Source organism: Manis pentadactyla, chromosome 16 (assembly GCF_030020395.1).
Source record: "Manis pentadactyla isolate mManPen7 chromosome 16, mManPen7.hap1, whole genome shotgun sequence".
In the NCBI taxonomy this organism is placed as follows: domain Eukaryota; kingdom Metazoa; phylum Chordata; class Mammalia; order Pholidota; family Manidae; genus Manis; species Manis pentadactyla.
Window position 1 is genome coordinate 31,842,657 of NC_080034.1, and position 27,598 is coordinate 31,870,254.

The following is a 27,598-nucleotide window of genomic DNA, read 5'->3' on the forward strand; positions in this document are numbered from 1 at the left end:
TCTCTGTCCGCTCCTGCGCCTCTGAAATCAATCCATATCTGGGTCCTTATGACGTTCACGGGGCCCTTTAAGTCCTTCCTCTCAGTAGGGGACTGCACTCCCTTCTGTGCCTTCATCACTTCAGTTTCCTCCAAATCTGCCAGAATATGGGTAACCTCATTTATTGCCTGCCCTAAGTGAGGGGCAAGAATGGCTACTAAGGGCCCAATTCAAGGAGCCATTTGCAGCGCCATACCCTTATCTCCACTGTAAACAGCTCCCCGTTTGGGTCATAATTTACTGGGTTATAAATGGTATTTTTCATGCCCAAATTCTGTAACACCTGTTAGAGCTTGGCATGCATCTGCCATCTAGTGGGGAAGATGGTAAGTCACTGGATTGGGCTGTATGTACAGTGTGAAGTGTGGCCATCAGCCATTTGAGAAGGGAATGGGTTCCAGGGGTCTGGTGTACATTCTGCACTGGCTGTTGCAAGGCAGGATGAGTTGTCAGGGAAGCCAGCTTTCCCATCTCTGATTCAGACAGGAGGATACTATCCACCTCTATTTCCCAAATGTACAGGAGCCAGGCTGATATGGATTCTGAGGGTTTCTGCTGAGACTGGAGGCCCAAATCCACCAGCTCTGCCTGTGTCTAGGGGAGCATAGAGTGCACTGTGCCCTGGAGAGCGGGCTGTACCTCTCCTGGAGGAACCTGCAGTTGCTTTCTCTTTATTCACTTGGTTACAGCTGGGCAGGCTTTCAATACAGGAGGGTTGGGGCCTCCAGCACCACCTCTGCCTCCTCATTCCCCTTCAGTGTAGCCTCCTCCACTTCCGGAGCTGACGGCAGCTATCTTGCTCCACAGAGCATGTCCTCTGCTACATCCTTTACCTTCTGCACAGTGTCTCTCAGGAACGCTATCTCAGTGTGGGGAAACGGAAGCTCCTGTGGCCAAGATCCTCACCTGACCCTAAACTATTTGGTTTTCTAATTGGCCTACTGCTAGGCTAGTGCTTGCGCATCCATCGGCAATAAGCTGATATTGACTGAGTCACCATCTAAAGAGCTCTGCCCAGTGCCCTGGGTGGAGGCAGAGATGGAGGAGGATTATGGACCTGGAGACAGTTGGATGCAGATGTGATTCTAGTGCTCAGCCTATCACCAGGAGAATAGAGCTGGGTGTAACCCTTTTACCCCAGGAATGTTCCATTGTCATTTCTCAGTCTCTTTGAATCCAAAGTGAGCTTGTGTGGGACTGAAACACTCAGTCAAGACAACTGGCTTAGCCAGCAGGATTCATTGTAGACCAAAGAATGGAAAAGGTTACCCTCATGGGAGGGTCACTTCAGCGGGATACCCCTATGAAAGGGAGACATTTGAGTGTCCCCAGTGGGCATGTGACCTGAGGTGGATTGCCTCCTAGAGGACTGGACCCTGTCCCAGGACTTGAGGAAGGTGCAGCCCACCGCATAATAAGGAGCTTCTTTAAGAAAGAAGAGTGGCCATTGGGCAGTGGGAACCATGGTTTGGCTGTTTCTCACAGTATTAAAAATATCTACAGAAGAGAGGAATGTGCTTCTGCAAGGGACATGAGAAATGGCAGCACAAGAACATGAACGGTGAAGGACTGTGGATTTGCTGAAGAAGAAAATGGCATTGATGCGGGAGGAGGGAGCTCGAGAATGGAAGCTGTAAGGTGCTTGGAGGAAGTAAAAGATTTGTTAAAAAATCTTCCCAGGGAGGTGCCCGCCTTCCATCCCCTGTCCTTGGATCCCGGGCAGCCTGGTGTATAAGTTTTCTCCCAGAAAGAATGCCCTCCCTTCCAGAAAGGCTCTGCCTCCCGTCCTGGGGCTGCAGGTCCCTCTGCGCTCTCAGAGCTGGTGGGCAGCCGCGGGAGTGTAGCGGCGGAAGTACAGCTGCTGCAAGCTGGCCCTGCTCACTCCTGGATTCATTTACTTCTTGGGGTTTTTGCTGTTGGAGGAACAGGGTGAGGGCAGATAGAATGTACAAGGAGCAGCTGTCTGGGCAGAGCACAGTCCTTTACCTCAACATCTCTGCTGCTCAAAACCCTGAAACCTCATCCTGGCTCCACATGCCTACAATTCCCAGAGTGAACCAGACCCCTGAGAGCTGTAGTTCATGCAAGAGGACAAGTGGCCAAGAGCAGGGCCTGAAGGACAGCAGGGACACAAGGCCGGGGACGACACATGGTGCCGAGGGGTGCTGTGCACCGTTCCCAGGGGTGCCGGCTCCTGCCATGCTCTGGGCTCTCAGCCCTGCCCGGAGCTGCCACACTTCCTGCGTGTCACAGACACGGGAGTAGAGGCTGTTGCCAAATTTCGTCACAAGGCTCAGGCCAGCTAGGTCCCCTCTAGGGTTTCAGGCTCAGCAGTCACAGCCCCATGAGTTGAAAACCAGAGCCCAGGGTGTTCCAGAGGAGCTGCAGGATAGCTGTTCAGCTGGGTCTAGAGGACCTCTGTGGTCCTGGATTCGGCACTGACAGCAGATCCTGACCCTCTGAATGCCAAGTGTTGGGAAAAGCCACGTACCCTATTGAAACCACACATTCTGTTTCCACAAGAATGCGCCTGGCTTCTCTGGTTTCCATTCTGCCATAGGCCCCCAGAAAGAGGTGGGGGGGGGCAATAGAGAATTGGCTCCAGGAGGCAGAAAGTCCCCAGGCCCCCAGGTGTGCATGTGCAGCTCAGACGTGACAAAGGGCTGACTCACCAGGATGTCTTGGCTCCTCTCTCAATTACATAAAGGTTGCCTGGTCCCTGCCTGTGCCCATTAGGGGCACCTTAGTATTTCAGAGCATAAACTCATGGCTGGGTTTGCCCCTCTGGAGGGAACTAGGCTGGGTGCCTTAATGGATGGACTTCATGGGTCACGGGAGGTGGGGAGGGGCCCCTGAGTGCTCGAGGCCCAGCCCAGGCTCCTGAGAGTGGGCCCTCAGTGACCCCTGGGGAGGATCTGGCCAGGGGGTTGCCCAGATGTGGGGTCAGCTACAGCTGCCTCGTCCCAAGAGTTCGGGGGGGTTCTGTTTTGGGGGCGGCCTGCCATAGTTGTGATCTGAGGAAAATACCTCAGCGCTTCCTCACACAGACATATTGATGATACTCTCACAGTTAACAAGAAATTGAAGGTTATCGGAAAAGGCTTTCAAAATGTAGGGCCGCTGGGGGAAGTTATTTGTCAATTCAGATTTGGTAGCAAGAATTCCCCAGGTAAGTAGGCCCTCCTTTCCTCCAGTGACAACCGTCCCGCATCAGGCTGCCTCCCCACAGTGAGCCCAGCCTGGACACCTGCCGGTGACACCCAGGAATGAATCCGTCCCCAGCACCACCGCGCACCTGGGAGTAGCCTTCACTGCAGACCACGCTGGGTTTTGGGGCAGGGTGTGCCCTCAGAGCTGTGTCGCCCTCTGTGCGCCCCTGCCTGCACCCATTAGGGGTCACCTTGGCATTTCAGATCAGAAACCCATGGCTGGTTTTGCCCCTAAGGAGGGAAGTAGGCCGGGTGCCTGATGTTCACTGGTAGGAGAATCCAGACAGCAGATTCAAATCCCTCCAAATGTATCTACATATTTAACTTTATTTTGCTAAAATATTAAGAGAGGTTTAGGTGAGTGGAGAGTTTATGATATGATTCCAAAATTTACCTGAAAGAGCATGTGGGTTTCCATGGAGGAAAGTCAACCCATGCCCACTCAGACATCTCTGAATTTCTAATCCGCAGAACCTGTGAGCATATGAAATTGTTCTGTTTTTTGTCCCTAGGTCTGGGATGGTTCAATACACAGAGCAGATAACTAGAATGTCCCTCATTCACAAAGGACACTGGCCTGCTTTCACAGCCTTCTTCTAGATCCTTCTATCCCTTGGGTGACTTCAGTGTCCCCACAGATAAACTTTACAGCACTCTTGTCCCCAGCTGCTCACACTCAGTGATGTCCGTATGTCGGCCCCCTCAGCTGCCCTCTTTCAGTTTACCAAAGGGCTGGGTTTCCTTGAAATTGTAAAGACCCTGGGAGGGTTTGGGATAAGGGACAAATAGAGGCCTCATCTGACCACCCCTTCAAACTCCTGCCTGGGGTTGCCCACAGGGAGAACAGTGAGCAGAGCTGCAGTTCACAAGGTCACCATGGCAACCTATTGTCCATCATAATGGACATACCTCAGCAGGGCGGGGTAAAGGTCCATAAGTAGTGGGGCCATCACCCCACAGCCAACCACTTGCTACTTGGACCCACAGGGCAGGTATCAGGTGGCTGCTTTCAGGTGCAAGATATATTGATTAAAGCGTGAGTAGAGCTGAGGTTGGGAGTGCCGAGGACCCTGAGCACGGGAGGAAGCAGAGGAGGTGTTGGCTTGAGGTGGCCTGAAGTTCATGGGCCCCAGGATGCTGGGTCCCATGTACGCCATCTTCCTGCTGCTGCTGCTGCCGTCTCCGCTCCTGACCACCAGGAGCACCCCCGACCCCTCCGTCACCCAGGACCAAGGTCACCACCCCAGCTCCAGGCTCCAGGAGAGCCCAGCAGATGGGGAATCCTGCTGGAGCACTTACGACCTGTACTTCGTCTTGGACTCGTGAGTGGCCCTCCTGCTCTAGTCAGTGCCATAGAACAGTGCTGTCCCTGGGGTCAGTATGGGGCCCCAGGCTCTGAGAGGGGGAAGCAGGGACTGTCTTGGTCACATGCAAGGAACAGACTCTCTGAGGCCTCCCTGTTCCTGGGGCAGAAAGAATGCCCCAGGCATTTGTTCCCTGGGACTTTTTCTCCTGAAAAGGATTAAAGGCCCCCATCTGGTTTCTAGATGACTCAGTCCCTCCAACCACATGGCCCAGATCTGTGACCTGCAGGCCCCTTAATCAGCTTTCGAGGAAATTACTGGGAGCAAACTTCTCAGCAGTTAGCTCCCTGTGGCTTTGGCTTTTGGTTTTTGTCCGTTGGCATGTTTTGTTTTATTTTGTTTTTCACACCGATGACTATTGTGTAAATGGGCCCCAGGGAGATGGCCAGGTGGCTTTTGGGCATCCCGTGTCACTACTTGGAAAGCCCTTTGCTTCAATGCTGCCAGTGCTTTGCTTCTTTCTCGGACACCTTGGAGACCCAAGTTGCAGTGTGTGTGTGCACGTCCAGGACACTTTGGTTTGTCCAGAGCCTGGGGGAGGTAGGCTGTGGGTTAGGCCCCTGCAAGCCCTCAAGGAAGGAAGAAGGTTGGGGGTCTCAGTCTTTGGGGGAGGTGACCTTGCTTCCATTTTTACCTCCTGTGTGGGCTGTGAATAAATGCTCCTTATTCAGTGTTGACAGTGGTATGACTGTCGATATATTTAAAGGGCTCTCTGGTGTCCAAGGACTTTCTTGGCCTTTCTGTCACCTTTAAAACCATCCCTGGAGGGAGAGCAGGGCAGGCCTGTGATGTGAAGTCTCTTGAAGTGGGGGCAGCTCCTGGAGGCTGGAGGAAGCAGCCCAGAGGCTGGAGGGGCTGCAGGACCCAGGCTCCCTGAGCTGCCTCATTCCATCCCCGGGGGGACTGCCTCTGACTCCCCCTGGTCTCCATGGAGACTGCTGATAGGGGGTGCAGGCCCAGCTGAACCCGCAGAGCTGGGAGCCTCCCCTGCCAAGGAGGAAAAGTCCCTCCTCGCTGTCTCGGGGAAGGACTCTGAGTTGCCCTGGGCAGCTCTTGCCTCACTGATCCTCAGCCCAGCCCAGGGGGCTCGTGGTTCCCACCTTGGGCTTGGGTTGGTGTCTGAATGGTCCTGGGGGACTGAGAGCCTCCTTGGGTCAGTCTTCCCAGAGAGGGCCAGTGAGTCCGCAGGGTCCTCTCAGCTGCCATCCTGTTGTAGTGCCCCTGCCCACACCCTGCTCTGTGCTGGTGGGCCTGCTCAGGCACATCTAGGCCCTGGGATGGATGGGGAAGGGCTCAGGGTGCAGGAGGGGCATGTGTAATAATTGGGCATTATGTGCCAGACAACGTGCCCTCCCATTTAGGCCTCCCAAACCTTAAGGCAATGGATCTTTCCTTATTTTGGGATGACGGAACTGAGGCTGAGGTGCAAGTGATTTATTCAGTGTCAGCCGAGCTAATTTGCTTCCAAACGTTAGACGGTGGGAAGATACTCCCCTCTCCCCCCCAAGGAAGTGTGACATGGGCCTGTGAGAAAGGCACTAGAGCAACAGCTTTTGCGCCAGGACCTCCCACTCCTGCCCCTTTCTTCCCACTGCCTCCTTTGGCTTCTTAAATGCTGGCAGGCAGCCCTCGCCCCTCCGACCACAGCTGGCTCTCCCGGCAGCTCAGGGTGAGGAGTCCAGGCCTTGCCCTGAGAGTGGAGAAGGAAGGAGAGGAAGGGGAGCCACTGAAGTCCCTTGTACCCCACTCAGGCTCCAGGACAGGCTGTGCCACAGCACTGTGCTCCCTTCCACCCACTATGGCCGTCGCCTTGACACTTGCCGTTTTGGTTGGCCAGGACTAAACCCTGCCAGATTGTGCAAATGGGAGGAGGAGCTGATGGTGCCCAAGAAAGCATTTACACACCCACTTCCCAGCCCTGGGCCACCAGTGGGGAATGTGCCTAGAGTGTTGCTGCAGCCACCAGGCAAGACCTGAAACCACGGCAACCTCAGCCCCAGGGCCGGGAGCTGTGCACCCCCAGATGGGGCCCGCTGGGTGACAAGTGCTTGGAGAGAGAGAACATCCTCCCTCCTGGGGCTGCTCCCTGCCCTTCCTGGGGAACAGGCAGGGGGAGGCAGCCCCAGCCCTACAGTCAGGGAGACTCCATTCACCAGTCAGGGAGCCTTGGGCAAGTTGCTTCATCTCTCTGTGCCTCAGTGTCCCCATCTGTACAGTAGGGGTCTTCCCACCCATCTCACCGTGCTGCGATGAAGGTGAAGGGGACCTTGTAGGTAGTTTGCTCAGCACTACATCAGATATAGTCATGGAATATAAGTAGAAAGTGAACTGCCAGTTAAGCCAAAATCACACCTTCTGGGACCTCCCTGCCCCACAGGGGCCGCTGACCCAGCCCAGATTCCCTGACTCAGCTTTCTTCCCATGTGCCCTCTGGGGTGGGGGATGTGTGAGCCCAGTGTCTCTGCTGGGAGCCCCCCTGAGGTTCTCTGGGCGCCGTCACCATGTGATGAGTGGTCCTGTTCATTCATGCTAGGCTGGGGGAAGTCGGGTAGGATCCCAAGGTGGGTGTGCCCAGTGAGAGGATAATGGAGAGGCAGAATCCAGGGGAGCACCACGCGTGTGACAAAGGTGGAGGAAGAGGGGATGGCCTGGGGGGAGAGCAGAGCTTCAAGATCCGTCCACTCCAGACATGGAGCCCGTGCAGGATGCTCGTTAACCAGCACCTTGGCACCAACCCCTGTGTGACAACATGGGCAGAAGTAGGATTAGGTGGAGCTTCCGTGCGGGTCTGACAGCCTCAGCTGGCCCTCAGGGTTGTCCCAAGTCGGGCCAGACGTTAGGGCCGCCCGTCACTGCATGGGGCTCCCTCGGGAAAGGCAGGGTGAGAGGTTCTCAGAGAGGATGACAGCTGGAGGGGCGCCCTCAGCGAAGCATCCGGACTCGGCGTGTGTGCGTCCCGCCCAGCTTCCTCCCGAGTTCAGGTGAGCGGAAGCGCAGAGCTGTGCAGGCCTGGCTGTGGATCTGTGCGCCCCTTTGCATGGGCCGTTCCGTGTCTTCTGTTTTTTCCTTCTCAGGGCCCTTCACACCTGTTCCTCACGGAGCTAGCCGTGGCTTGTGTGCTTTCTCGGGGACAGGGGCTTCTGAGACTTGTATAAGCAATAACTCCACATGCACCCCTCCCCAACTCCGGGCAACCTCCTATTTTCTGTATCTATGGATTTGCCTGTCCTGGGCACGTCATGTAAATGGAATCATACGACAGTTGGCATTTTGTGTTTGCCTTATTGTGTGAGGTCCCCCCATGTTGTAGCATGTATCAGATTTAAGCCTCTGGTTGTTCAGCGTTTCTTTGTGGAATCGAAGGCTTAGAGCTTCCAAGTCTGCCATTTTCACACTTCTTGCCACTAGTTTGTCTGTAATTTCATTTTTAAATTTATCAAGGAAATGCTTGAACATAAATTTAAGCTGGAATACTATTATAAATACACACACACAGAAAAGAAAAACCACCTTGAGGCTCTTACCCATTACCACCCTACTTCTGATGCTATTTTTCAGAGACAGCCATGTGCAAGTATTCCAGATTGTATGTTCTAGACATTGTGACCATGTATCTAATACTGTGTTCATACGCTAAAATATGTGTATACTTTATGGTGTTTCTTGCTGCTTGAGGTTACATATTCTCTGTTAACTTCTTACTGTGGAAGAAGAGAATTTAGCTTAGTTACATCTCAGCTCCCTGATATGATTCTGCTCTATGCATCCATTCACCCAGAATATTTATATCACTAGGACGTTTGGCCTCAAGGTTTAATAGTGGAGCTGTGTATTGATGCCCATCTCTCCATTCTCATTGACGAGTGGGGCACTAAGTCATGACCGGAGCCCTGAGTGCCAGAAGCCCCCGTGCCTGCCCTGTTCCCTACTGCTTCCTTGCTGGGGACTGTAGGTCCCCGTGGTTGCCTACGAGCTCTCACATTCTTGTGTTATTGAATCAAGGTTTTCCTTCCAAATTACATCAATTAACAACTATCCCAGAGTAGATAGTGGGTTGAAGACTCTTGTTTCCTATAAATGGTCTTTGGAGTGTCCTTTTCATTCAATGGGAAAGCAGAGGAGGGAGATGGGGAGGAAAATGGGAAATGGGGAGGAAAAGAGAAAGTGTTGCCATCATTAGTTAGGAATGGAGTTGTCCTGCACTTCAGTGTCGGTCTGAGAGAAAATCTCTAAGTAGGGGGACAAAGTCTGCTGCTTTGCTACCCAGCAGTTGTGTGCCTCAGTGTCACCGTGACCTGCCAAGTGCGATGGGTGGAGTGTGGGCTTCTCAGCCAGGGCTGGGTTCACATCCATGCTAGCTATTGAAATTGTGTCACATTCTATGACCTGTGGAATCATATTCTCATCTGAAAAGTGGGAATAATTGTACAATCATTGGGTTGTTCTGGAATCAGAAATCATGTATGTAAAGTGCCTGATAGATACGTACTCACTGGATAATCTTGATATTGGGGTCATCTGTCCTTAGTTTAATCACTGTTTGCTGACGGTTTTAGATGTAGCCTTGGAGGCAGAAGGAACGGTGGGGAGGAAGAGCCGAGAGCCATGACCCACCCCCGCGTTCGAGGGCTGGAGGAGGAGCAGAGAGCTGGGAATGGTGATTCCCACGGGGAAATGGGGGACCAGGAGAGCCAGCATATCAGAATTTCGGGAGGCTTTACAGACCAATGCATCCCACCTCATTTCCTAACATTTCCATGTAGCAGGACCAACCGTCCGTGTTTGCCACCAAAAGCCCCTCATCCGAGAAGTCCCCCATCCCCTACCACACGCGTCTAATGGGTCAGTTGCTGCCACTCACGCTGACTAAAGTCACCACGAGGGTAACCCACTGACCTCACTCCAGGAGCTGTGCTGGCTTTAGCTATTTCAGGATCTGGGGGCTCTCGTGGAGGAGCTTGCTAAGGGCCTGCAGGAAGGCAGGGAAGGCAGAAACCATGCTCACATGATACATGCACCTCCACCTCTGACTCATGTCTTCTTCTTTTTCAGATCACGCAGTGTAAATGACAACTGGGAGTTCACACAGAGCTTTGTGCGGGATTTGGTGCACAGATTTAAAAAGTATGGCTTTTCAGCTCTGTGTTGCAGGGCGTTTTCCTCTCTAACTGAGTACATTGCTATTTAGATGCAGTGGACATGGGACTGCCTCAGGTCGCAAAGCTCAGGGCAGTGTTCTGAAGCAGGAGAGAAGGACAGATCCCATTTGCTTCCTAAGATCTCTGCAGCCTTGCTTGGCTCCTTCCTGGGAGTCAGGCCTTGTTTTCAGGGGCACAGTCTTCCCTGGAGGACCTCACAGATTAGGAACTAGGCAAACTATTGAACACTGTAACTAAACATCTGGACGTGGAAATTTTATCTAGATCTTGAAGGATGAGAAATACAGGGTAACAAGAGCCATGAAGGTCCTTTGAGCAGTAAGGGGTGTATTTGGCTGAACATGATTAACATGGGAAGGCTGGGAGATGAAGTGAGAGGTCAACTTGTGGCCAAGGCAAAAGAGGCCAATAATGCCAGGAGGGAGGGCTTGCATTTCCTGCTGTGAGCCATAGGGAGCTCTGGATGATGCGTGATCAGAGACGCTGGTGGCACTCCAGAAAGACTGGACTCCAGCTCTACTCCAGGCCGAGAAGTCTCATAATGGTGGGCAAGAGCCAGGACCGGTGGGGAGCTCATATAGGGACCTGTGGGAACAATGTAACTAAAGGATAATGAGGGCCAGGCGATCAGAAGAGAGGGGACAGAAGGTGAAAAGGGAGGGGAGAATATGAATGGCTGATGAGAGAGGATAATTTCTTTGAGATGCGGGGGAGGGAGGTGGGGAAGATAGTCCAGGGAGGAGGAGAAGTGAAAGAACCAAGAATTTGACAGGAGAGGAGAGGCCAGCTTGGGAGGGCCCTCGTGGAAGAGCACGAAGCTGCCTATCTCCTTGTGCGTGCAGCAGCCCTGTGTGCGTGTGTGTGTGTGTGAGAGAGAGAGAGGCAGAGAGAGCGAACAGGCTTTTGGGATTTGGGTCTACAGGGTGCTATGCCGCACTCTGACGAGAGGGCTGCACGCCTTCCAGGCCTCATAATCCTTCACTGAAGTGATGAGAACTTCTGGAGTCCAGGAAATGGACTCCACACGAAAAGAGACAGAATGGAGAACAGGGAGCTTGGTGGGCACCCCCTCCCTGTTGCATATCAGCATCACTTCCAGCCTGTGTGTATAGTTGCTCACAAGCCCATGTTTCCTCCCAAGCCCCAAACAGCGTATGTCGTTCATTACCTACTCGACACACGGCTGCATCCACATGAAGCTGACCTCGAACAGGTAAGTGTTTCACTGATCCCCTAAAGCAGACCCGGCGATCAGGCCACAGGGAGGGCCAGGGAGCAGAGGGGGCCCCTGAGCCCGCACTGAGGAACCCACTGGTGTGCAGGCACGGCTGCCCTGGACCCTCCCCTCACTGCCCTCCCTGACCCTCAGCCCTGGCCCCCTGGGCCCCGCTGCCGCCTCTGCACTGACACTGGCTGCACCCCGTGCTAGTAGACAGACTCCTCCCCTCAGAGCCCAGCCCTCCACCTGACCCTAGTCCTTCCCTCTGTGCTCTACCCTTTCCCTAGAACAGGCTGACGGTGAAGATTCCCTAATCAGGTGGAGCAGATGTGGGGGGCCTTTTGGGACACAGCCCGGCACCTGCTGTTGTGTGTCACTTTCTGCCCTGGGCCGCTGGGGAAAGGGGGAGACAATCAGAACCAGGGAGGAAGGGATGGGTATCAGCCAAGTGTGGGTGCTTCAGGAGGGGAGCACGTTCCCAGTGGGTCTGGTCAGGTGAGCCCAGGAGTGGGTCCTGATCACCAGGCTGGGACAGGGTGCTGGAGGAAGGCCCCGTGGGCCTGCATCCCAGGAGGGTCTAGGTGGGAGGTGGGACGTAATGGAACTTCTGAGTAGCAGGGAGGTTAAGATTCTCATGGAGGAAAATGACTGGAACCCCCCTGAGAGTGGGAGGAGCACCAGACAGAGCCTGAGGACCCTGCACTGGAGGGTCCCAGGGCCTGTGGACAGGAGGGGCCAGGGTGAGCACGGTGACCTTTCCAAGTGCTGCCTTAAGTGTGCAAGTACAGTGTGCCCTCAGCAGGGCCCCCGTGGGCGGTCGTGCTGCTAGTCACACTGTGATGGAGTCGCAGTTGGGATCCCCCCGTACTCACCATGGACAGTCAGGGTGGACCCCTGGGGGAGGCCCCTAGTTCTGCAAGGCTTAGACAGAGCAGAGCACAGAGAAGGCCAGGCCTCACCTAAGGGCCTAGAAAGCAGCGTCCCCTTGCCACCCTGCTCACCCGATAGGGACTGGGAAGGTGGGAACCAGGCCAGCCAATGCCAAAGGCACAGGACAGAGGGCCGGGGCAGGCCTCCTTGACTTGGCCCTCTCCCTTCCCGGCAGGGCTGCGTGCAGTGCGGATGGACAAGGACAGCCTGGGGCTGGTGGGAATAGGCAACCCCTCATTCCGTCTCCCACCTGCTCTGACTTATTGTTTTTTTTTTTTTCCCAGAAAAATAATAAACAATGCTCTTGTTGAATTGCTCAATGTACGACCTTCCGGAGCCATAAATATGCAGCACGGATTGGAAAAGGTACAGAACCTAGATTTCTGAGATGTGGCTGTGCTTTATCAAGTTCTCAGAGGGTCATCATTGGGTCATCTCACTGTACCCCCGAAACACTTTGTCCTTCATTTTGTTGCAGGCCAATGAGCAGATCGAAAGAACACGAGCTGCAGGTAAGTGAGCTGCTTCCTGCCTTCTTGGCAATGGTGTCCGGGGAAAGAGCCAGGCCTGGGCCTCAGTGAGGTCGGTGCAGACCGTCCCTGGCCGCATCCAAGCTCTGACTCCTGGAGCCAGCCGCTTGCCCTCTCTGAGCGGCAGCCTCCTGCTCTGAGCAGTGGGGATGAAAACCACCCCGTGATGCTCCGCAGCACAGCAAGGGGTCGCGTGTGCGACTTCGCGGTTCCTAGGAAATGCGAGGCGCTGGCCCTGGAGCTGGGCTGCCTGAAGAAGAAAGGGGGAAACCCAGCGGGTCCTAGAGCGGTGGGGCCTCCGTGTAAGAAGGGAGTCTGACCTTCCCCCTTGCTGAGCACACATTCCTCCCTGACTCCTTCTCCCTTCAGCTACTTCCCTTGGGTTGATGCTCCTGCTCTGTGTCTCCTGTAGTATAAAAGTCTTGTGCCTGCCCCAGAAACATCTTCATCTTGGCTGTAGGATCTAGGAAAGATGTGTGGGCCCAGGGAAGGACTTTGAGCTGGGGAGGGGGTCTACTGCTCACCTGCCTCTGACCTCAAGCCCTGAGCCTGGGTCTACAGGTGCCCGCGGAAGAGCTGTGGGTGAGGCCCAGAGCTGGAACAGGCGTGCGTGGACCTGCGGGAGTCTTGCACAGGAGGTGTGCCCAGTCCTGCTTTTGCTCATCTGGAAGGCTGATGCTTATCCTGTGAAATTGCTGGAGTTGCCTTTCAGGGGAAAGGTTGTACCGTCTGGTAGAAGTGACAGTTCTGTAGGAAGATCCCTAAGCTGTGCTCAGTCTCCTCATCTGCAAAGTGGGTCCTGGGCTAGGGGCCCTTCTTGTTGCATGATAAGCTGCAAAGCCTTCCAGACATAAGGGAGGCATGTGCTCAGGTCGGGGTGGCCTCTCCCCAGGAGGGTGAGGTGTGGCGAGCAGTGCTTGGATCCTGGAGGCCTGAGGCAGTTTGCTCTCATTGACCCAGACATGCCTCGCCTCTCCCACAGGAGCGAAGGTACCGAGCCTCATCATCGTGCTGACAGGTGAACAACTGCTGGCAGAATCGTTTGCAGAAACACAAGTTGAAGTGAGTCGAGCCCATTGTTACCAGCCTTTGGGTCCACATATTTGGACCAAATTTATTATACCCAACACTTCCTCTTTCTCAGGCTGCAAAATCCAAGCAGTTGGGGGCAACTCTGTATTTCGTGGGTGTGCAAAATTATCAGCTATCCCAGGTAATTCTGAGCAGGTAACGAGGGGTCCACTTGTGAGTCTAGCTGGGGAAAGCTTCAAGGATGGCTCTCTCAGGGTCACCCAGAGGATGGGCCTGTACCCACCAAAATGTGCCTGGGGAGTGGGGTCGGGGCCCTCTCACTTAGACTGGGCCCAGGGAGTTGAAAGATGTGCAAGGTGGCCATTCACAATGAATAACAAGTGTTGTGTAAGGCCTGCACAGCAGAGGTGAGGGTGGAAGAGCTTTCCCTTCCCTGAGGGTGGGCTGCTGGTGGGTGCCAGGGTCTAGCCCCCGGTGTCTGTCTCCTGGGATGGGGACCTCTGCGTCATCACCCCTGGCTGTGGGCTCAGGTCATCTCCTCTCCCTTTCAGCTGTTGGAAATTGCTGGTGAAGAGGATCATCTGTTTCAAGTAGACAGTGGATACCCTGGACTGGAAGACATCGTTGACCCAGTGAGTGAGGGGGGATGAAGGGGGCTGCACGCCGTGCCCCCGCCGTTCCCTCCCGTGACCCTGCCACTCCTCTCTCTCTATTTCAGCTCATACTGAGCTCATGTGTGCAGATTACGTCTGTGGATTTCTCCGCTATCTGCACCAGAGGTAATTACTGGAGTGTCTGTTGTAAACACAGAAGTGTTTGTGTGTGTGTTTTGTGAATGTGCCATGTGTGTGGTGGGACTGGTGTACGTGGTTCCAGTCTGTGCGGTGTGTTTGAGTACACTGTGTGTGTGTGTGGTGTGTGTGGTGTGAATGTGTATAATGTGCTGTGTGTACGTGAATGTGGTGTCTGTGGGGGGATTGTGGTTTGGAATGCGCATTGGGTCCATAGAACGTTTGTGTCAGGTACGTATGTAAGTCTGTGTGAGGTATGGTGCCTGGGGTGTGCTGGGGGTGGGCATGTGCTGGCATCTTTGCTCAGGTTTGTAATGGGCTCCCTATCACTTTAGAGCGCACTGAACAATGGCTGGGTGACTGTACTGCAAAATGACCGCCACATAAGTTTAGTGTAATTACTTTCTTTAATCTCACACCCAAAAGATTAATTAGGAAATGTAAAAAACTGTTTTAAAAAACCTGAATGACACTACCAAATGGGACCCAACCACATACCACCAGGACAATAGGTCGAACTATTTAGAAACCACCCCAGAAATCCAAGTCTGAGTAGTGTTTGAAATGTAATTTGAATGGGTAAGGGACCTCCGGGACGATGGCTTCCAACGGAGCCAGCTTTTGGGGGCAGCTGTCTGACTCCCCATCTTCTGAACATGCAGTGTGGAGGGGTGCCTAGCAACCCCACACATGGGGGCCTTCCGTGCTCCTCCTGGATTAAGCGCCCAGCTGTGCAGCCAGTTTGACATCTTCATTTCTGTGATTATGTCTGCTGGACACACAGGCCACGGCATCTGACTAACATGAGAAGCCACAATTGTCAGTGACCAGTGAGGGTGCCAGTCACCATTCATCCCCCATGGAAGCCAAGATGAAGTGACAGGTTCCCGCCACATGCCCTCTACCAGTGTGGCCCAGAGTTTTGGCTCTGATCTGTTATACTGCTGCCTTCTTGTCAAAGGCCACTACACAGAGTGACGGTCACTTGAAAGTACAAAGCAGAAACCTGGCCCCCCAAAGGAAGTAGAAGAACCTGTTTCATCAGGCTGCCCTGGGGATGCAATCAGGGGGCCCTGAGGAAGCAGGCAGGGGCTGGGCATGAGTCTCAAGGGCTCCTCCCTGCCCCTAAGCCTGTGCCCCAGCCTGTCACAGGTACAAGTGCTCAGAGAGGCCACTTACCCACCCCAGGCTGACCACGGAATCTGAGTTCACTAGCTGACAACCTGCAAGGCAAGCACCCCTCTGCTCTAAACCTCATTTGCTGCAGAGGTGGGGTTGGGCAGCTAGGCTACTGTAAGCCCTGCCTCAGTTTCCCACCCATCCTCTGAGGCCCACCTCACAGGAGTCTCACCCTCAGAGCTGCTCCTGGTGGACCACCCCCTCTGCCTCCCTCTGCCTTTGGTCTCCGCCTCTCATTAGTCACTTGTCATCCAAGTTGCACCATGACTTCTGCTGGGCTCTGTCCATGATATTATTTCTATCACGCAGCTTTCTGTTTCCAATCTTGTATTATGCAAAGCTTAAAATCTTCAGCATTGGAAACAATTGTACAATGAGCCCCCATCTCCACTAACTGGTCCTCAGAATTCCTGTGTGACCATATTGTCTGGTCATGTGTGGAACCAGTCCTTGCTGGCTCTCGCTCTCTCCTTCAATGACCCATCTGATTTCTGAAGCATCTCACAGAGAAATACCGACATCAGGCTACCTCCCATGAAACCCTTCAGTCTGCATATCTCAAACTAGGGACTAATGATCGTTGAGAGTTCTCTTTCTGAAATGGTAACGGTGCCATCTGACAAGGCTGGGAATTGCACGGGACCCTGTGTGAGTCAGCCCATGGACATACAGACTTTGGCGCTGCCCAGGAAAAGCCCCTGGATGCCCTCCCAGGCAATTGCCTCCAGCCCTGCCCCTGGGGGCAGCTCCCCTCCTGGCATTTCCTCCAGGCAGTCCGCTGCTTTGCACCTCTCCTCGGTGGGCCCACGTGCTATGAATGCTGGCTCTGGCCTGGCGCGCTGGGCACGGTGGTCTGGCATTCATCCTGCCTGTGTATTTGCTGGGGATGCTGGGGCTGTTCACCCCCGGGGGGCCATGCTGGAGGAGGGGCCTCGAACTGTTTTCCTCATGAGACTGGCCATTGCAGGGCCTTCTGTGCAGTAAGGGACCCTCCTGCCACCAGCCTGGGTAGCCACTGTCCCTCCACTATGATGAGGGTCCCCGTTGGTCCCATCCCACTCTCTCCCAGAGAGAACTACTGTGAGGACTTCACTATACTTATGTTACATACCTGTGTAATGAGAACTTGATTACACGTGTGCACACCTATCTCAGTAAACTTGACAAGGATATTTCCATATTAGTGGGATTATGCACTACATAATATTTTCCAGCCATCTGCACAGCAGTCCGTTACACTGAAGGACCAAATTAATTTAATTAGTCTCCCTTGTTCAACAGTAAGATTGTTCTGAAGGAGATGCTACTACAAGCCTCCCTGTGGGGTCTTCCCAAGCGTCCCTCTCTGTGGGCATGGGCAGGGTTCTCCTGGGATCAGTAGCAGCAGTAGAATAGCTGCAGGCAGGGGACGTACAGGTGAACAGTGTGTGAGCAGTGTGGGGATTCTCTCCACGAGACTGTGCCGGGCAGCACGTGGTGTCCCAGCCCCTACCTGGCCGCCCCAGGGCAGTCAGCTCCCGCTGTGCCCCTGCCAGTCCTGGCGGTCAGCCTCCCTTCCTCACCGCCCAGCTCCACCTGGCCTTCCCAGGGAGCTGCCTTCCACCCCCTGTCCTTGGATCCCAGGCAGCCTGGTGTATAACTTTTCTCCCAGAAAAAATGCCCTCCCTTCCAGAAAGGATCTGCCTCCCGTCCTGGGGCTGCAGGTCCCTCTGCGCTCTCAGAGCTGGTGGTCAGTGGGAGCGTAGTGGGGGAAGTTCAGCTGCCTGCAAGCTGGCCCTGCTCACTCTTGGATTCTCTTTCTTGGGGTTTTTGCTGTTGGAGGAACAGGGTGAGGGCAGATAGAATGAACAAGGAGCAGCTGTCTGGGCAGAGCACAGTCCTTTACCTCAACATCTCTGCTGCTCAAAACCCTGAAACCTCATCCTGGCACCACATGCCTACAATTCCCAGAGTGAAGGAGACCCCAGAGAGCTGTAGTTCCTGCAAGATGGCAAGTGGCCAAGAGCAGGGCCTGAAGGGCAGCAGGGACACAAGGCAGGGGATGACACATGGTGCAGAGGGGCGCTGTGCACCGTTCCCAGGGGTGCCGGCCCCTGCCATGCTCTGGGCTCTCAGCCCTGCCCGGAGCTGCCACACTCCCTGCGTGTCACAGACACGGGAGTAGAGGCTGTTGCCAAATTTCTTCACAAGGCTCAGGCCAGCTAGGTCCCCTCTAGGGTTTGAGGCTCAGCAGTCACAGCCCCATGAGTTGAAATCCAGAGGAGCTGCATGATAGGTGTTCAGCTGGCTCTAGAGCAGAGGTGGCATCCTCTGTGGTCCTGGATTGGGCACTGAGATCAGATCCTGACCCTCTGACTGCCAGGTGTTGGGGGAAGCCACGTACCCTATTGAAACCCCACATTCTGTTTCCACAAGAATGGGCCTGGCTTCTCGGGTTTCCATTCTGCCATAGGCCCCCAGAAAGAGGGGGAGCAATAGAGAATTGACTCCAGGTGGCAGAAAGTCCCCAGGCCCCCAGATGTGCGTGTACAGCTCAGACATGACCCAGGGCTGACTCACCAGGATGTCTTGGCTCCTCTCTCAAGAATTTAAGGGTTGCTTGGTCCCTGCCTGTGCCCATTCGGGCACCTTGGTATTTCAGAGCAGAAACCCGTGGCTGGGTTTGCCCCTCTGGAGGGAACTAGGCTGGGTGCCTTAATGGATGGACTTCATGGGTCACGGGAGGTGGCGAGGGGCACCTGAGTGCTCGAGGCCCAGCCCAGGCTCCTGAGAGTGGGCCCTCAGTGACCCCTGGGGAGGATCTGGCCAGGGGGTTGCCCAGATGTGGGTTCAGCTACAGCTGCCTCCTCCCTAGAGTTTGGGGGGATTCTGTTTTTGGGGCGGCCTGCCATAGCTGTGATCTGAGGAAAATACCTCAGCACTTCCTCACAGAGACGTTTGGATATTACTCTTGCAGATAGAAATGAAGTCAAGGTTTTTGGAAAAGGTTTTAAAAACATACAGAAGGATGAAGTTGTCTGTCAATTTCGAATTGGAAAGAAAACTGTAGGTAAGTAGCCCCTCCTTCCCTCCAGGGACAGCTGTCCCACAGCAAGCCAAGCCTTCAAGGCCCGTGCTGACCATTCACTATGTACACAGTGAAAATAAGCAACATGGGCAAGGAAGGGGTAACTGGTTGGGAGCCTGAGCACCTGCCACTCGTGCCCAGGACTTAATCGGACCCCAGCACCATCCCACCCCTGGGAGCAGCCTCTCCTGCAGCCCTGGCGGGGTGTGGGGTGGGGTGTGCCCTAAGAGCTGCATCCCCCTCCCTTTCCTGGGCTCTCACGTCCCTTCAGAGGCAAGGACTCGAGTCCATTAGTCTGTAGGAGGGAAGTCGAGGCTGCCCCAGGGCTCTGAGTGTCTGCCAGATCCCCTGGATGGTGTGTTCACTTGAGATTGAAAGACGATGCCAAAAAAAATCCTAAAGAATCCACTCCAAAACTACCAGAACTAATATCTGAATTCAGCAAAGTTGCAGTATACAAAACTAATACACAGAAATCCTTTCCCCTAACCATACTTAGCATTTAGTTTTCATTATGAACTCCAACAAAGGGGTAAGAATGTTCAGAAGGTCGTAGCTAATCTGACAGTTGAGTCAGCAGCACGGTTCTTGGTGTGAGGTAGGTGCTCTGAGGAAGGCAGAGAACAGAAGCCGACATCTGCCAAAGGGTGGGCTCTGCTTGCCAAGGGCCACAGGAGGGGAGACGGGGATGTGGGGACATGTCCATTCACATTCTTTGCTTGTAAATTTCTTCCAGGAATAGAGGCTCTATCTGTGCAAGATACCTCCATTACATGCCCAGGACCGAAGTTAAATAATCAGCACCAGTAAGTGAAATGCTCAGGGAACGGGTCAGACTTGGCACTATGGCGTGAGCTGCATAGGGGGTGGCTCGTCTAGCCGAGCTGCTCACACCTGTTGTGGGAGAGCTCAGGGCTTCCTGTGCACCCACCTGTGTGGGTGGTCCCCTGAGGGGCTGTGATCCCCTGTCACCCAGGTTATATCAAGGAGGGCAGGATGCAAGAGGGGATGGGCCCCAGGCAGCCTTTCAGGGCCAATCCAGCATACCCTGTCATAGAAAAGAGTTTGGAAGGTGACACCAAACAGCCAGCCTGGCCACTGAGCCCATGGCCACGAGGGCATCTGGGCCATGCAGGGCTCCTCACGGCCCACTCAGCCTTCATTGCAGAGGTTGACCTCATCTCGCCTGGGGTGGGCTCTCCTGTCCCGTGCTGCCTCCTATCTGGTGTCCTGAATGCCCACTGATCAGAGCCATTACAACGAGGACCACTGTCAGGCTGCAGGTTGAGCCAAGTGCACGCACTGTGCCATCTGGGCTGCTGGTCACCGTCTGCCCTTTCTGCGCTTTAGGGCCGTCTTCATCGATATCAGCCTGAATAATGGCCTCTCCTTTATCAAGACCGATTTTGATGTCAGCAGGAGGAACTGTGTGACTTCCTGGGTAAGACTGCAGCCTCCCTCTGGGACTATGCTCAGTCCATTCACTGGGTGGAGAGACACACTGGGAAGCAAAAGGCAGGAACAATGCCCAGGGCAGGCCCAGCAAGCAGCTTGTGCAGCTGGTCACCTGTGCAGCACGTCACAGCCACTACAGCCCCTTAGCCCTTCACTGGGGAGCTGTGCCCCCACTCTCAGAAGTGCCCTGGGACTCCCTCTGTCAAAGTGTCTGGGTCCGTGCAGCTCCTCTGCTCTGTTGCAAGCCAAGGGTCCCTGAAGGCACATGGCACCGACCACTTGGAGCTCCAAGCGGACTCCGGGACAATGCTGAGACCGGCCCCCTGACTCCCACCTTGCCGCCTCCCTGGCCTGGTTCTCCTGGTGGGGAGTTCAGAGCTCCATCTGGGTCTGGCTTAGGTGAGGGGTGGAGGCTGGAGGCTGTGTGCAGGGAGCTCGAGTCCAGGCCCTCAAAACTGGGGTCCCAGACCCAGGAGCCCTGGAGGCTGAGACCACCAGTGGCCCTGCATAGTTGAGGTGAATTTCCACTGCACTGGTGCTCTGGCCCAGCTGTGGGTACAGCCCCTGCCCCCAAGCCTAGCTTCCAATAGCCCTGACTCTCCTGTGCATGTCTGTTTATACTTATTCCTGGATGTCTCCTCACAGATCAGCAGGCAGAACTGACCCATTTGCCCATCAGGATCCCACCCAGTGACAACCGCCCTTCAACAGGGACACTGGGAAAAGGACTCAGGAGCCAGCTGGTGTCTACTCCCAGCACAGTGGCTTCTCCCCCAGCCCTGGCCTGGCCTCTCCTCTCCTCTGGCCTGCCCCCTGGGCACTGAGTCAGTCTCGCCCTGTTCCTCTCCCACTTCTCTGAAGCATCTCAGTTGGTTTAACGCTTCAGGACTTGCAGCACCTGAGTGCACAGATGCAGTGAGCTTCTCCTTGGCCATGAGTAACAACAGGACAGGAGCCCCCATTCCTTACGGGCCTGCCCTGTACTAGGACGGGCTATGAACTCTAAACCTCAAAGCTGTCCACTCACTCGCTCCTACAGATGTGGAAGTGCAGGTTCAGAGGGGCTGAGCGGCTCTGTGGAAGGGGGCAGGGAGGGTGAGGCTGTTGGGAGACAGACCCAGGGTGCTGCCCTAATCCTGCTATTCACCTTCATCCCGGCCCCAGCAGCGCCCCCTGCACCTCTTGTGTGCCTTCACTGGTGTGCTCCTCCCCAGACCCCTGTGCTGTCAGCCCAGGCGTGCAGTGGGAGCTGCCTGTGGCTCAGCACGGAGGATGCCAGACTCCCTGACAGGGCTCTGGGGCGGAGCCTTTGAGTGGGGTCTTTGGCCCAGGGCTCTTCAGGGGCCCTCAGGGTCCAGCCCTAAGCTCCTTGTCCCGCTGGGCCCTCTCAGAGTGGGGCAATCTTGAGTGTAAAGGTGGATTTGGAGGTGTGGGGTGGGATGCCAAGCGATAGGCACCACAGGTGCACCGAGGACTTAACGTGTGCTTTCTTCAGGAGAGGACCCCTCCTGCCCTACTGGATGCCATATCACCAGCTGCCCAACGACATGCCCTTCCACATGCTGTGCCGGGTGACACACGGCATGTTTGCCCGGATAAAAAGCCTTACAGACCAGTCCTCAGTTTCAAACCTCTCTACTGGGCTGTGCCTCTCATTTTGCTGCCCTTTCTCGTGCTGCTGTGCTGTTGTATTGGGCGACGTTGCACTGCATGTGTGAGTGACCCCTGACTAACCAGACCTGTGGCCCAGGCCCTCCCCAGCCTCCCAAAGTATCAGGACTCCTGGCTGCCCCAGAATTCCGCCTGTAGGAAGGTCCCATCAGTTCCAATGTTAGCACCTGAGCACATGGAGGCTCAGAGCTGCCCTCCCATTCCTGGGCACACAGCCTGGCCTCTAAGGAGCTTTGTGCCTCAGGTTTCCCTCAGAGAGGGGACGTGTGGACTGCCCTCCCCCTGAGGAGAAGTGACCCCAGGCCCTGACTCAGGCTTCTGAAGGACTCAAAGGGACAAAGGCCAGGGAGACACCTCTACTGTGGATTGGAGAAAACACAGAACCTGCCTGGGCTATGATGTCCCCACAGGGAGGGCCAGGTGCCCCAGGATTCGTCTCCTCTGGAGCAGCTGTGCCTTTACAAACAGACATGGCCTCTGCCCATCTCTGGAGCCCTGTCCTTCCCTCCCAGTCACTACTCAGGACCATGTTGTTCTGGGCCCCGTGCTGGGCAGGGGACAGAAATGAAGTGGCCCCAGTCGTGCCATGGCAGCTCCAGGTCTGGTGTCTTGTCTGGCCTTGGTCCCTGGGGTACTGGGGGAAAATATGTCTCCTTCATGGCATGTGGCCAGTGTGCTGCCTAACCAGAGCAACAGCAAAGGGCAGAGGCGGGCCCCGGGGAGGGTGGGCACAGAGGCCTGGCTAGCTGGGTTCCCAAGGACAGGTGTGGGGACACTGTGGGAGGAAGGACCCCCAGAGGTGTGAGAGGGCAGCACCAGCAAGACACCTGCAGGTCTGAGGTCTGCAAACTGGGGGCATGAGGACAGGAAGCCAGGGTGCTGGGTGAACTTCCCTGAGGGCTGTGCGCAGGGGAGGTTCAGGGTGTGCGGAGGAAGGGGAGGGAGGAGCAGGAGGGGAAGGGGAGGATCTCTTGTCTTCATAAGACATAAAGGCTGCTGATGAAAACCACCTGGTTAGACACCTGTACCAGCACCAAGCATCCCAGGCTGAATGTCTCCCCGGGGAACCACGGGGAAGTGTGGGCTCAGCTCAGGCAGGTGGAGCCAGCTGGCCGCAGACCCGCACGCAGCGAGCACCCAGATGGACACCCAAAGCCCTGTTCTGTCCCTGTGCTGCAGAGCAGGTCCCCTCCTGGGGGCATGGCTGAGCCAGAGCCCTTCTCACCCTGTGTTTATCACTCCATCTTTCTGTTTCCCAGAAGCCGCCACCAAAACCAGACACGGTAGGTCATGTTTGGTTGTGGTGGTGCCAGAGCCTGAGGGCACACTGGCCTTCACAATGAGGCCCCCCTCAGCCTAGGGAGACCTCCCCGCACCCTGCAGCTCTCATGCCCTGAGCAGAGAGAGAGGGGCCCCCTCTAAGATGTGGGACTCACAGTGTCACACAGAGGGCACCCTTCTCGTGCTCTCATCAGAGCCTGACCAAGGGCCTCTGTCACTGAATTAGCAACTCGGGCCTGTTTCAGCAACTGCTATGATTCCCACTGAAACAAAGGGGCTTTTGTTCAATCCCCAAGGGCCTGTGAGTAGGAGGCTCTTCCATAGGACTCAGGTGAAGTATGGTAAAGAAGCTCGGGTTTCAGGACCTTGTCCCCTCGTCTGGGCTCTCATGTATGTAGCGCTGCATTTCACAAGCCTTCATCCCTGAACCCTGGCTGAGAGAGGGGCTACGGTGGGGTTGGCCTTCGGGGCAGCAGGGCTAGGGAGAGTGGAGGGCATCTTATGTGCATTAGGCTGTGAGGGAGGCCCAGCCCAGGTGCACACAGAGCCCAAGTATCAGGTGAGCAGGCATGGCTCACCTCAGGTGGGTGTCCCGGGGCAGGAAATGAGGGTCTGGAGTTAGTGGAAGGTGGGCCTCCCTGTCCGGGTCAGTACCCTGTATGGATGCAGGTGGCCTGGGGAGACCAATCTACCAGGGTCACGTGAGCACAGCCCTGTCCTTGCAAACCCTGGCCACCCTCTAAGACACAGAGTCCCAGGACCAGGTCTCTCTAAGGGAGCTGCCTCAGGGAACGAAGGGAATATGACAGAATTTCTTGCCCTTTTGGGGACAGGCTTATTTGCAAACTAAGAGTTTGCTGGCTTTTCCCTAGGACGGCTCTCTCCTAACGGACAGGGTGCGACTCCTTGGTCCTTGAGTTCTCCCAGCAAACATTGCGGAGTGGCCAGGAAGTGACAGGTGCAGGGCAACAGCTACAGCGTCCCCACCCCAGGAGCTGCCTGCAAGGAAGCAGACACTGTTTTCTCTTTCTAGATCCCGGCGTCACTGGGAAAGAAGTGCCTTACGGTGATTATGTCGTGTTGTAATAAAGACGAAACGACAGCGCAGGTGAGAAGGGCCCTAGACAGGTGCTGATACCCCAGGCTGGGCTGAGGGAGGACAGGGGCAGCCGGCTCCTGCCCCACAGACACGGGCCCAGAAGGCCGGGCTTCTGTGGTGGTGAGGTTATGGGTGCTGGGCTTCGATCACCTGGCGCCACAGTACAAGACACCGTCCGGGCCCTAGAGGCCTGGGAGAGAGAAAAGGCACGAGGGCTCATATTCCCCCCCACCAGGCTGGTCCCAGCCCCCGGGGCTCCCCCTTGGCACGGGCCCAGGCTTCTGGATGTGGGTGGCTGCCCGACAGGTGCCAGTCAGCGTTTCTGGCAGAGCTTGTCGTCCGCCCCAGCAAAGCTCGGGCTTCACTGGCCCGCAGGTGGATCGGGGAGAACAAACTGAATGGCACGAGCCCACACAGGGCAGGGAAAGCCGGGGAAGGTCTGTGCCAAGTTCTTTCTTCCATGAACACTCCCTGGAAATGTAAGTGTCACCTGATGCTCTTGCAGAGGTCCCCTCCGCAGAGTGAGGGAGAGATCTGCAGGGTCCCTGTGACCCTCTGGGAAAGGGTGTCGGGCGCCTGGAGGAGGGGCCTGGAGAAACCATACCCCCCCAGGAAGAAGTTCTGGGCAGCCCCAGCAGCCTCTGCACATGGCTGATGAGACCAGCAGGGCCACTGCCTGGCATCAGAGGTTCAGGTCTCCTGTGGAAGGTGGGCTCTAGGTTCTGCCCAGTGGAGTCACAACCCGGAGACACCATGCAGGAACAGGGGCAGGGACAACAGGGCCAGATAGAGAGTTCAAGCAAGGGGAGGCAAGCGACCAGAGGGTGGACAAGAGCAAGCTGCTAGGATGGCCTTCGTGCCCAGCAAGGTGAGGGTGGGGACCCCGAGCAACTGTCTGAGATGGTCACCTTTCCAAGGGCCCAGCTCAGGCGAGGAGGGTAGCAGAGTGATGGGTTCTGGGCATGTACAGCTGCCCAGGGTTTGGCCAGGCCCCTCAGGACCACCTCTGAAGTCGTCCCAGCAGTGCTGTGAGCCCAAAGTGACCACCTGTTTGTTCGCTGGTGGCACAGTGGGGGTCTCAGAGGTCATGGAAGTGGGCGAGGTCACCCCAACAGTACGTGGCAGCACGCAGGATTTCTTACATGAACTGAGCTCGTGCTGAGGAGAGCTGTGCCCTGTGCACGGGCTCCCCCCCTCTCCCCTGCCACAGCCCTGGAGACCCCAGGACTGTAGTGTTCCAGCTGGACATCCGGACCCTCTCACAGGTGCTGGGGTTTTGGCTCCTGCTCTTTAAGCCTTCAGTGTTAGAGTCTAGGCCTCAAGGTAATGATGCGCTGAGAGGCTTTGGTGTCACTGGGCCCTGCAGTTTCTGCAGAGCAGGAAGGGCCCCAGCCCAGCCTGATCTCAGCGCCAGCCAGCCAGCCCAGTGTGCCTGGGGGCATGTTGCCAAGGAGTGGCCTTGTGGCCTTGCACCTACTAACAGAGGCAGCCTTGTCCACTTCTGCTCTGGCAAACAGGCCGTGTCTCTGTCCCACTGCCTTCAAATCCCAGAGGAGTCTCTCTCCTACTGCTCCCTTACAGAGCATCCCTCCTACACACACACACACAGACTCACACACACACATACACACACACACACACACACACACACACACACTCTCCTAATGCTCCCTTACAGAGCATCCCTCCTACACACACACACACACACACACAGACACACACACACACTCACACACACGTCCTGATTCTCTTCCCCGTTGCCTGAGCCCAGGGCAGCCCACAGTTCATGGGAAACGACCCTCGTAGATCCATCAGGAGAGTCAGGTTCAGGATGGAAATCTTGCCCTCTCACTGAACGGGCGCCCCAGGCAACAGAAGGGCTCCCAGCAAGGGTGACCCATGCCACCCCCTCTCGAAGTCCTTTTTAGACAAAATGGGTATCATTTCCTCCTACAGCTCCCTGTAGCGACCAAAGCTTTTGTTTACACACATTTAGAGAATTTGATCAAAATGACTCTAAAGTTGACCTCAAAAAATAAACAGTTAAGTATATGCCCAGGAGAGAACATTTAATCTCTTTGGGACCTCCCCGTGGGCACAAGAAGACTGACGTCAGTGCCGAGAAGGGGGATCCAGGTCCAGTGTTCTGGGGGCTGTAGGGCCAGAGTGCCCCCAGTTTGGCCTTAGGAAAGTGGCATGACGGACAAGGTGTGGGGGGGATGGGTGAGGAGAGTCTGCAAATGTGCAGTGGGCTTGAGAGGTGGGGGTGTCACCGGGCCCCTCGTGGCCTTTCATGCACTACCATAAGCAGCCTTGTTTGTTCTGCTCTCGCAAAAAGTCAGGGGCTAGGCCAGGGGAGTGGACAGCTCTCCAGCGCAAAAGCCCCAGGGGCAGAGTGGGAGCTTAGGGACACACAGGGCAGGGTCACAGGCTTTGCATGCATGCAGGCCAGGCTGGTGACAAGTGAGGGCCTTGGCGGTGAGGAGTCTAGCAAGGCAGCTGGGCCCTGGAGCTGGATTCCCAGGAGAGGGGAAGCACAGCTGAAGGTGGCAGCTGCCAGGAGCTTCTTCTCGGGGAGGGTGATTTTGTGAGGCCTGCAATAGGGTGGACCAGAGCCCGGTGCCCAGGGGAGAGGAGACGCTCGAGTAGGCCTGAGAAGGGAGGCCACGGGCCTGGCCAGGCAGTAGGCACACAGGAAGGTGAGTGTGGACTTCCTGCCAGAGACAGAGGAGCCCAGGACAGGAAACGGGCAGAGTGCGCTCTGAGGCTTGATGCAGGAGAGACAGGTTCTCGGAAGCCTGATGTTAGCGCGCTCCATGGTGCCCGTAGGCAGACCTGGCGGGGGGATCAGTGGGATTCGGGCCAGCAGGACAAGGGTGGGCTTGAGAAGACAAGGAACGTGGCCAACCCCATGAGTGAGGGAAACTACGGCCTTCAGCCCCCACTTCCACTGGCTTCTCAGGGACTTTCTCTCTCTCTCCTGTTCCCCACAGACAGGTGATTCTGCTGTCCCCCTGCTGACGCCCGTCGTGGACCATCCTGCCGCACACAGCATCAACCCAGCTGCCATTGCTCCATCCCCAGCAGCACGTGCTCATGGTGCCAGGGTGCCCAACCTGCCCAGCTGAATGATGCCACTCATACCTGCTGCAGCCTGGACGCTCCGGGAAGCCGCACTGCAACTCTCACCCCATAACACGATCGCTACAGCACCAAAAGCCCAATATTGTTTTTTGTTTGTGTGTTACTGTTTTATATTTTGGTATGATTCATATACACTTAAATGAGCAACGTTGTGGTTACTAGATTACCCCCATTATCAATTCCCCCCCACATGCCCCATTCCTGTCACTGTCCGTCAGCATGTAAGATGCTATAGAGTCACTGCTTGTCTTCTCCATGAAGTACCGCCTTCCCCGTGCCCACCCCCTATATTATGTGTGCTGATCATAATGCCCCTTTTCCCCCTTCTCCCTGTCTTCCCACCCACCCTCCCCTGTCCCTTTCCCTTTGGGAACTGTTAGTCCATTCTTGGGTTCTGTGATTCTGCTGCTGTTTTGTTCCTTCAGTTCT

The 27,598-nt window shown here is 55.5% G+C and overlaps 1 protein-coding gene across 2 annotated transcripts in view; it reads left to right on the forward strand.

Annotated features, from left to right (window-relative positions):
- Positions 1-27,309, forward strand: part of LOC130681231 (anthrax toxin receptor-like) — a 54,974-nt gene extending 27,665 nt beyond the window's left edge. The window contains exons 1-16 of one of the 2 annotated variants that reach the window (XM_057493837.1): positions 1,206-1,677; positions 3,761-4,570; positions 9,665-9,736; positions 10,913-10,984; positions 12,205-12,286; positions 12,399-12,432; positions 13,433-13,512; positions 13,595-13,663; positions 14,034-14,114; positions 14,201-14,261; positions 18,409-18,501; positions 19,256-19,325; positions 19,870-19,960; positions 21,470-21,688; positions 23,960-24,034; positions 27,019-27,309. In XM_057493837.1, coding sequence (XP_057349820.1) covers positions 4,371-4,570; positions 9,665-9,736; positions 10,913-10,984; positions 12,205-12,286; positions 12,399-12,432; positions 13,433-13,512; positions 13,595-13,663; positions 14,034-14,114; positions 14,201-14,261; positions 18,409-18,501; positions 19,256-19,325; positions 19,870-19,960; positions 21,470-21,688; positions 23,960-24,034; positions 27,019-27,153 — 1,434 coding nt within the window. In that variant the 5' untranslated portion in view covers positions 1,206-1,677; positions 3,761-4,370 and the 3' untranslated portion in view covers positions 27,154-27,309. Of the gene's footprint in view, positions 1-1,205; positions 1,678-3,760; positions 4,571-9,664; positions 9,737-10,912; positions 10,985-12,204; positions 12,287-12,398; positions 12,433-13,432; positions 13,513-13,594; positions 13,664-14,033; positions 14,115-14,200; positions 14,262-18,408; positions 18,502-19,255; positions 19,326-19,869; positions 19,961-21,469; positions 21,689-23,959; positions 24,035-27,018 lie in introns of those variants that run through there. The other variant, XM_057493838.1, reaches the window with a different exon arrangement.
- The last annotated feature ends 289 nt before the right edge of the window (positions 27,310-27,598 follow it).